The 10594-nt window shown below is 44.6% G+C and overlaps 1 protein-coding gene across 1 annotated transcript in view; it reads left to right on the top strand.

The window, feature by feature from the left end:
• The window catches only part of LOC111978201 (PDZ domain-containing protein 2-like), a 120985-nt gene that overhangs the window by 86963 nt on the left and 23428 nt on the right, over nt 1-10594 (top strand). The window contains exon 4 of the mRNA XM_070443084.1: nt 1866-2455. Coding sequence (XP_070299185.1) covers nt 1866-1909 — 44 coding nt within the window. The 3' untranslated portion in view covers nt 1910-2455. The remainder of the gene's footprint in view (nt 1-1865; nt 2456-10594) is intronic.

Genomic DNA, 10594 nt, shown 5'->3' with positions numbered 1-10594 from the left:
CCCATCCCTGCTCTACGTATTCATTAGCTGAGTGTAAGGCAAGCCGTGCAATGCAGAGTCTCCTACGCCACAGTACATCTGACTTTATATATTACTCTTTGTTTGGGCTTCATACGGTTTGATTTGGAGCCTAGCTGATATTGTGTCTAACCTACTGTATTTACCGTAAACAAGTCTGCAAATGAGTTTGGCCTTTTCAGCCATGATCATGCAGTGTAGTTAAACACGCACGCCCCTGATCAAGTTAATGAGTAGCTGAAATAAAGACACACACGCACACGTATGTAAATTCCTTTCAAAGTCAGCCAGAAGTGTTTGTAGTTATGCAGGAAGTCATGAGAGCCTGCCCGCACCCAGCAGGATCCTGGTTAACCAGGTGATTTGTCCAAAGTCATTAGTTATTTATATGATGGAACACAGGAAAATAATACTGGAGCAAGACTACTGTAGCAAGCATAACATAACCAGACTACTGTAGCAAGCGTAACCAGACTACTGTAGCAAGCATAACCAGACTACTGTAGCAAGCATAACATAACCAGACTATGTAGAAGCATTACATCAACCAGACTACTGTAAGCAAAGATAAACATAACCAGACTACTGTACAAGATACACAGCGACTTCAACATAACAAACAGACCTAACTGTAGCAAGCATACAGACACTTATTTAAGGTATACCAAGAAACAAACCCAGCTAAGGTGTTAGCAAGCATAACATAGACCATGACTACTGGAGCAAAGCAAACATAACCAGACTACTGAGAGCAAGCATAACATAAACCAGACGTACGATGTTGCAAGCATTAAACATAAACCAACTAACTTAGACAAGCATAACCAAAACCAGACTAATGTAGCAAGACATAACATAACCAGCTACTGGAGCAAGCATAAACATAACCCAGGACTACTGGGCAAGCATAACATAACCAGACTACTGTAGCAAGCAAACATAACCAACTACTGGGCAAGCATAACATAAAACCAGACTACCTGTAAGCGGAAGCATAACATAACCAGACTACTGTATCAAGCATAACATAAACCAGCACTACTTGTAGCAAGCATAACAGTACCAGACTACTGGTAGCAAGCATAACTAACCAGACTACTGTAGCAAGCATAACATAACCAGACTACTGTGTAGCAAGCAAACATAACCAGACTACTGTAGCAAGCATAACAACAAGCCGACTAGCTTGTAAGCAAGCATAAAGCATTAAACCAAGACTACGTACAAGCATAACATAACCAGACTACTGGAGCAAGCATAACATTAACCCAGACTACTGTAGCAAGTAGATTCATTGACAAGGTTAGACTATATTCCATAGCAAACAACATATAGGAGAAAGAACGGATATGTTCAGATATTCATTATTCACTTCTACGTCTTCCTGCCATCCTGAATCTTTTCAGATTATATTCCTAGGCTGAGTGGGTTTTTTCACTCACTGTTCTTGTCTAGACATGTTTTGGCATACTGCAGCATGTTTTTCCTGCCTAACTCACAGACACAAATTTGCCTGAAATGACATGTGAAGTGCCACTGAAACTGAAATGGCGTCTGCTTAGCAATGAGCTGCAGTCAGAGATATCAAAGAAGAATTAAGAGTTYGAAGGAAGGATGATTTACACTGTTTAATATGCTCGGAGGAAATTATTTCAATTCCCTACAATACAGTCTTTTCCAAAGGTCTTTTCATGCCTTTAATTTCCAAATGGAATAATTAATCAGAAATGGGTTCATATGTGACATCTCCTTTGGTCTTTTCATCTGTTTATCTGTGACCGGGAGACTCCCGTCCCCACACATTCTGACATCTCTCCGTTTTGTCTTCTCTTATGTTCTCTGAACAGTTACCTGGCTGACCAGTGTTGGAATGGAGGCTGCATCTACCTGATCATGCTCCGGAGGATCAAGCGTAAAGCCCCTCTCCCTCCGTGCAATGGAAACGGCAACGCCACCGTCACCGGTGGCAGTGGTGGCATCCAAGATGGCCGAAACTCCCTGGACCGTAGGAGCAGTGTGGCCTCCGAGCCTCTTGACAGCCTTGCGACGCAGACCGGTGGCAGCAAACGGACGCGAAAGTTTGGCATCATCGCCCGGTCGACGTTCAATCGTGATAGTAAAGAGCTGGGCCCTAAGAACGAGAGCTGGGACGATGGCGGTGGGGAAACGCTGGAGAACGGTTACCGCGGCAACGGAGGCTGTGCGATCTCCATGGACACGAAAGTTACGCCCCCAGAGCCTAGTAGCTGCACACCTTCCATGGACACGCCCCTAGAAGAGGAGCCAAGAGAACCAGGACCAGGGACTGCTCGGCCCCCTCTAGCGATCCCACATCATCTGCAGAACGGGGGAGGAACCGCCACCCTGCCGAATCGTTTCCACAGAGCGACTGTCAGAACACAAGACAGAGTCCCTCAGCAGTGATACCTCCAGTCAGGTAAGACAGACAGAATCCCTCAGCAGTGATATCTCAGTCAGGTAAGAACAGACAGAATCCCTCAGCAGTGATACCTCCACTCAGGTAGACAGACAGAATCCCCTCAGCAGTGGATACTCCAGTCAGGTAGGACAGCAGAATCCCCGCAGTGATACTCAGTCAGGTAGACAGACAGAGTCCCTCGCAGTGATACCTCCAGTCAGCGTAGGACAGACAGATCCCTCAGCAGTATATCTCAGTCAGGTAGGACAGACAGAATCCCCTCAGCAGTGATACCTCCAGTCAGGTAGGACAGACAGATCCCTCAGACGTGATCCTCAGTCAGGTAGGCAGACGTCCCTCAGCAGTGATACCTCCAGTCAGGTAGGAAGACAGAATCCCTCAGCAGTGATATCCAGTCAGGTAGGACAGACAGATCCCTCAGCAAGTGATACCTAACAGAGGTAGGACAGACAGAGTCCTCAGCATGATACTCCAGCAGGTAGGACAGACAGAATCCATCAGCAGTGATACTCCAGTCAGGTAAGACAAGACAGAATCCCTCAGCAGTGATACCTCAGGTCAGGTAGGACAGACAGAGTCCATCAGCAGTGATAACCTCAAGTCAGATAGGACAGACAGAATCCCCCTCAGCAGTGATACCCCAGTCAGGTAAGACACAGTATGTTATGATACAGTATGTATTCCAGTCAAAATTTGGACACCTACTCATTCCAGGGTTTTTTTAATTTTTACCTATTTTCTACATTGGTAGAATAATAGTGAACACATCGAGACTATGAAATAAAGACATATGAATGAATGTAGTAACAAAAAAGTGTTCAAAAAGAAATTTTATTTTGAGATTCTTCAGTAGGCCACTTTGCCTTGATGACAAGCTTTGCACACCCTTGACATTCTCTCAACCAGCATCATGAGGTAGTCACCTGGAATGCATTTAATGACACGGTGTGCCTTGTTAAAAGTTAATTTGTGGAAGTTATTTCCACCTTAATGTGTTTGTTTGAGACCAATCAGTTGTGTTGTGACAAGGTAGGGGTGGTATACAGAGATAGCCTATTTAGGTAAAAGACCAAGTCCATATTATGGCAAGAACAGCTCAAATAGCAAGAGAAAATGACAGTCCATCATTACTTTAAGACAGTAAGGTCAGTCAATCTGGAAAATTTCATGACTTCGAAGTTTTTTCTTCAAGTGCAGTCGCAAAAACCATCAAGCGCTGTGATGAAAACTGGCTCTCATGAGGACCACAGGTAAGGAAGACCCAGAGTTACCTCTGCTGCAGAGGAAAAGTTCATTAGAGTTAACTGCACTCAGTATTGCAACAAATAATTGCTTCACAGAGTTCAAGTAACAGACACATCTCAACATCAACTGTTCAGAGGGACTGGTGAATCAGGCCTTCGTGTCGAATTGCTGCAAAGAAACCACTACTAAAGGACACCAAATAATAAGAAGAGACTTGCTTTGGGCCAAGGACAAACGCAATGACATTAGACCCGGTGGAAATCTGTCCTTTGGTCCAAATTCTTGATTATAGGTTCCAACCGCCGGTGTTTTGTGAGACGCAGAGTAGGTGAACAGATGATTCCACATGTGTGGTTCCCCCCATGAAGCATGGAGGAGGAGGTGTGATGGTGTGGGGGTGCTGTGCTTTGGTGGACACTGCAGTTGATTTATTCAGAATTCAAGGCACACTTAACCCAGCATGGCTTACCACCGGCACTCTCGGCAGTGATACGCCATCCCATCTGGTTTGCAGTGTGGGGACTATCATTTGTTTCAACAGGACAATATCCAACACACCTCCAGGCTGTGTAAAGGCTATTTAAGCAAGAAGGAGAGTGACGGATGTGCTGCCATCAGATGACCTGGCTCCACAATCATCGACCTCAACCCATTTGGATGGTTTTGGATGAGTTAGACCGCCAGAGTGAAGAAAAGAGCAGCAACAAGTGCTCAGCATAATGTGGGAACTCCTTCAAGACTGTTGGAAGAGAATGCCAAGAGTTTGCAAAGCTGTCATCAAGGCAAAGGGTGTCTACTTTGAAGAATCTCAATTAGAACATATATTTTATTTGTGTTTAACACTTTTTGCTTACTACATGATTCATTGTTGCGTATTTCATAGTTTTGATGTCTTCACCATTATTCTACAATGTAGAAAATAGTAAAAAATAAATAGAAACCCTTGCCTGAGTAGGTGTTCTAAAACTTTGGACTGGTGATGTGCATATATATATATATATACTGTACCATCCTGCACTCATCCTCTCATCAGCACTGAAAGAAGACCGTATGTAGCGGTCTCTTAAAGAAAGACAGCCGTAGCTTGATCTTGGATGTGTGGTCGTCTCCATATGTTTCTGATGTAACACACCCTGAGAGAGTCTCTCATCTCTGCTCTGTGTTAATCTGGCATACCACGGGCTTAGAATAGCCAGTTTGTTTCCAGCCCAGTGCAGATGTTCCGAATGTGTCAGTGTTTTAGCCAATCAGAAGGGATATGTTCCCTTGTGCCAATGATTGAACCAATGAGACAGGCAGATGTTCCCATGTTTCAGTGGTTTAGTCAATCAGAGGAGGTTAGGCTTGAGGCCCTTTCAGGATCAGATTGCCCACTTTTTAACGTTCTAAACTCAAAGGCCTCTGGTTTTAAAGGGCTGGCTGGTTTAGAGCTTGAAGATGAAGCCTTTTGAAAATACCAAAGTATTCCAAAGCTGTGAAACATCTTACATGAGAACCAAACTGAGGACAGAAACAGTAGTAAACAATGAAATGAGACAGTCTGGCCATCTTTCTTAATCTCCATTAAAACTCCACATGGTGAGTCACCTTCACTGGACAAATCTTTAAAAAACCTCATACCTCCCAATGTACACCCATGAGTCATCCACAGTGAATAACCTCACCACAGACAATTGAGATCAATCCTAAACAAATACACACTACAGTAAGCTACGTTAACACTAGCATATTTTAATCATATTAGTATCAATCAGATTGAGCTCGGATAGCTACAATACACCTGAACATCCTGCATACCAGATACTAATGTTTCTGGTTGGGACGCTTCTGGTTGATCCAGACTCTCTTTCCTATCAGGGGTAGGCCTAACATGAGCTAATCTCTTCCCTGTTAGGCCTAACATTAGCGTATCTCTTCCCTGTTAGGGGTAACATTAGCTAATCTCTTCCCTGTTAGGGGTAACATTAGCTTAATTCTTCCCTGTTAAGGCCTAAATGAGCTAATTCTTCCCTGTTAGGCTAACATAGCTAATCTCTTCCTTGTTAGGGGTAACATTAGCTAATTCTTCTCTGTTAGGGGTAACATTAGCTATCTCTTCGCCTGTTAGGGCTAACATTTAGCTAATCTCTTCCCTGTTAGGGCCGTAACATAGCTATCCTTCCCTGTTAGGCTAACATTAGCTACCCCGTCCTCTTCCCTGTCAGGAGTGTAACTATTAGCTAATCTCTTCGGCTGTTAGGGGTAACATAGGCTAATCTCTTTCCCTGGTTAGGCTAAATGTAGCGATATGCTCTTCCGCTGTTAGGGGTACATTAGTATGTAATCTCTTTCCTGTTAGGGGTAACATTAGCGAATCTCTTCCCTGTTAAGGCGGCCCCCCTACCCCCCCCACCCCCCCTAACATTAGCTATCTCTCCCTGTCAGGAGCAACATTAGCTAATCTCTTCCCTGTTAGGGGTAACATTAGCTATTATCTCTTCCCTGTTAGGCTGAATTAGCGTTTCTCTTCCCTGTTAGGGTAACATTAGTTACTTTCCGTTAGGGGTAACATAGCGTATCTCTTCCTGTTAGGCTAACATTAGCTTATCTCCCTGTAGGCGTAACATTAGCGTATCTCTTCTGTTAGGCTAACATTAGCGTATCTTCCCTGTTAGGGTAACATTAGCGTATCTCTTCCCTGTTAGGGTAACATTAGCGTATCTCTTCCCTGTTAGGGGTAACATTAGCGTATCTCTTCCCTGTTAGGGGTAACATTAGCTAATCTCTTCCCTGTTAGGGGTAACATTAGCTTAATCTCTTCCCTGTTAGGGGTAACATTAGCTAATCTCTTCCCTGTTTAGGCCTAACATTAGCTATCTCTTCGTTAGGGGTACATTAGACTCTTCTCCTGTTAAGGCCTAACATAGGTATCTCCTGTTAGGGGTAACATTAGCTAATCTCTTCCTGTTAGGCCTACATGAGCTAATCTCTTCCGTGAGGTCCTAAATAGCTAATCTCTTCCCTGTTAGGAGTAAGATTAGGTATCTCTTCCTGTTAGGGGTAACATTAATATCTCTTCCCTGTTAGGGGTAACATTAGCTATCTCTTCCCTGTTAGGGGTAACATTAGCTAATCTCTTCCCTGTAGGGGTAACATTAGCTAATCTCTTCCCTGTTAGGGGAATATTAGCTAATCTCTTCCCTGTTAGGCCTAACATTAGCTAATCTCTTCCTGTTGGGGTAAAATTAGCGTATCTCTTCCCTGTTAGGCCTAACATTAGCTAATCCTCTTCCCTGTTAGGGGTAACATTAGCTAATCTCTTCCCTGTTAGGCCTAACATTAGCTAATCTCTTCCTGTTTAGGGGTACATTAGCGTATCTCTTCCCTGTTAGGCCTAACAATTAGCGTATCTTTCCCTGTTAGGGGTAACATTAGCGTATCTCTTCCTGTTAGGCCTAACATTATCTGGGATAGCGTATCTCTTCCTGTTAGGGGTAACATTAGCGTATCTCTTCCTGTTAGGGGTAACATTAGCGTATTCTTCCCTGTTAGGGGTAACATTAGCGTATCTCTTCCCTGTTAGGGGTAAGCATCTAGGCTAATATCTTCCCTGTTAGGGGTAACATTAGCTAATCTCTTCCTGTTAGGCCTAACATTAGCTAATCTCTTCCCTGTTAGCCTAACATGAGCTATCTCTTCCCTGTTAGGCCTAACATGAGCTAAGCTCTATCCCCTGTTAGGCCTAACATTAGCTAATCTCTTCCCTGTTAGGGGTAACATTAGCGTATCTCTTCCCTGTTAGGGGTAACATTAGCTATCTCTTCCTGTTAGCTAACATTAGCTAATCTCTTCCCTGTTTAGGCCTAACATTAGCTAATCTCTTCCTGTTAGGCCTAACATGAGCTAATCTCTTCCTGTTAGGTAACATTAGCGTATCTCTTCCCTGTTAGGAGTAACATTAGCTAACTCCTCTTCCCTGTTAGGCCTAACATGAGCTATCTCTTCCTGTTGGAGTAACATTAGCTAATCTCTTCCTGTTAGGCTAACATGAGCTAATCTCTTCCCTGTTAGGCCTAACATTAGCTAATCTCTCCCGTTAGGCCTAACATAGCTAATCTCTTCCTGTTAGCCTAAACATTAGCGATTCTTTCCCTGTTTAGGCCTAAATGAGCTAATCTCTTCCCTGTTAGGGGTAACATTAGCGTATCTCTTCCCTGTTAGGGCCTAACATTGAGCTATATCTCTTCCCTGTTGTCGGAGTACTTAGCTAATCCTCTTCCCTGTTAGGCTAACAGTTGAGCTAATCTCTCTCCTGTTAGGGCCTAACGATTAGCTAATCTTCTTCCTGTTAGGGCTAACATGAGATGCAAATCCTTTCCCTGTTATGGAGTAACATCTAGCACGCTAATTCTTCCGTGTATAGGGGTAACATTATGCGTATCTCTTCCTGTTAGGAGTAACATTAGCTGAGAAATACTACTACAGTGGTGTTAGTGTTCTTTAATAACTGTCTGAGGAAACAGTGGGATCTCACTGGAGACACAACAGGGGATCTGAGTTGACTGACTGTGAAATGTTCGGACAGCCTGTGTTGGCGAAGCTCCGGCCCACCTGTCGGTGGTCTGTTCCATCGTTTGGTTTAACAGTCATTTCAGGGACTAACGTCTGTTTGTTTGGTGGTCAGAAGACTCTTCGCGATGTTAGGTATTCGCACATTCAGGACAGGAAGAGGGCTAGCTTGTTATGCATGTTGGGTTTGATTATAGATTTGGGAGAGGGAGGACTATACTGGTTGGGTTAGTGTGTGGGAGAGGAGAGGGCTAACTGTTGGGTTAGTGTTTGGGAGTAGAGGAAGCAAGGACTAACTGTTGGTTAGTGGTTTGGAGAGGAGAGGGCTAACTGTTGGTTATGTTGTGGGAGAGGAGAGGAGGCCTACTGTTGGTTTAGTGTTGGGATGAGGAGAAGGACTTACTGTTGGGTTATGTGTGGAGAGGAGAGGGCTAACTGTTGGGTTAGTGTTTGGAGAGGAGAGGACTACTGTTGGGTAGTGTTTGGGAGAGGAGAAGGACTACATATGGGTTGTGTTGGGAAGAGGAGAGGGCTAACTGTTGGTTATGTGGAACTAATTGGTGGGAAGAGAGTGTCTAACTGTTGGTGTAGTGTTGGTAGAGGGAGAGGGCTACACTGTTGGGTTACGTGTTTGGGAGAGGAGCGGACTAACTGTTGGTAGATGTGGGAGAGGAGAGGACTAACCGTTGGGTTAGTGTGGGTAGAGGTAGAGGGCTACTGTTGGTGTAGGGTTGGGAGAAGGAGAGGGACTAACTGTTGGGTGTACTAACTGTTGGGTTAGTGTTGGGAGAGGAGAGGGCTAACTGTTGGGTTAGTGTTGGGAGAGGAGAGGGCTAACTGTTGGGTTAGGGTTGGGAGAGGAGAGGGCTAACTGTTGGGTTAGTGTTGGGAGAGGAGAGGGCTAACTGTTGGGTTAGTGTTGGGAGAGGAGAGGGCTAACTGTTGGGTTAGGGTTGGTAGAGGGTGTTGGGAGAGAACTAGCCCAGACAAGTCTCTCCTTGACAGACTCACTGCGACCGCCTACCTACCTGTCATCATTCACAACACAACACCTTCGACAGGACAGAACAGGACTGGACAGGTGCTTAGTAATAACCCCATGCTCCCAGGGTGTGTGTATCATCACTCACAATACTCTCAGGGTCTCTTCTCTTTACAAAACCTACAGACGGGTTGGTTGTTTAGCAACAAAACCCACAGACGGGTTGGTTGTTTAGCATCAAAACCTACAGACGGGTTGGTTGTTTAGCAACAAAACCTACAGACGGGTTGGTTGTTTAGCAACAAAACCTACAGACGGGTTGGTTGTTTAGCAACAAAACCTACAGACGGGCTGGTTGTTTAGCAACAACCCTCTAAACCTCCAGACACCTGACAATCACAAGGACAGGTGAAACAGATCAAAGCGTGACATAAACTACTGGTGATTAATATATCATTATGTAAACTACTAGTGATAATAATGTGGGGCTTGTGTGCGTTACAACTATCAGTGTCAACAAGGCTGGTATCGCTATTAATGAGGTAATTCAAGTATCAAATACCTCTCGCTCTGTCTCTCTTTCTACCTCCCTCTCTCCATTCCTATGTCCTTGATGATTTACCCTCTGACTTCTAAACGAGGAACAAGGGAGGTCGTTATTATGATGGAATCCAGCCCAGGTTGAGTAGCTAGCACACAGACCACAATTAACCACAATTAATTCATTGATCCAGTCTAGGTAGACCTGTACTTTAGTATAGACCCCAGGCTTCTGGGCTCTACCACAGCTCACTCCCCAGCTGACCACTCCAGCTTGTCGTTATCATATTGGAATCCCAGCCAGGTTGAGTAGCTAGCACACAGACATCAGGCCTGTCGTTTTATATATGGAATCCAGCCCAGGTTGAGTAGCTAGCACACAGACATACGGTAGACTGAACATACGGTAGTGCTTTAAATTTTAATCACTTCAATCCCCTTAGAGGTTGGCAATTGTTCTTTTCTGGGCAGCTACATGCGCGCGTGTGGTGTGTGTGTGTGTGGTGTGGTGTGTGTGTGTGTTGTGTGTTGTGTGTGTGTTGTGTGTGTGTGTGTGTTGTGTGGTGTGTGTGTGTGTGTGTGGTGTGTGTGTGGTGTGTGTGTGTGTGTTTGTGTTGTGTGTGTGTGTTTACAAGTTGTCAAAGACAGGTGCCTCTAAGGATCACTCACATTATATTTATAGAATATCTACAGAGGAGGATGGAGGAGGAGGATAAGGAGAGGGTGAGAAGGAGGAGATAGAGTGAGGAGGAGAGGAGAGAGAGGAGGAGAGAAAGGAGGAAATAAGAGGATGAGGGGAGAATAAGAAGAGGAGGAGAGGC

The sequence above is a fragment of the Salvelinus sp. IW2-2015 genome, linkage group LG1 (genome assembly GCF_002910315.2).
Source record: "Salvelinus sp. IW2-2015 linkage group LG1, ASM291031v2, whole genome shotgun sequence".
NCBI classification, from domain to species: Eukaryota; Metazoa; Chordata; class Actinopteri; order Salmoniformes; family Salmonidae; genus Salvelinus; species Salvelinus sp. IW2-2015.
Note: the sequence above shows the minus strand (reverse complement) of the source record. Positions and strands in the feature narration are given on the sequence as shown.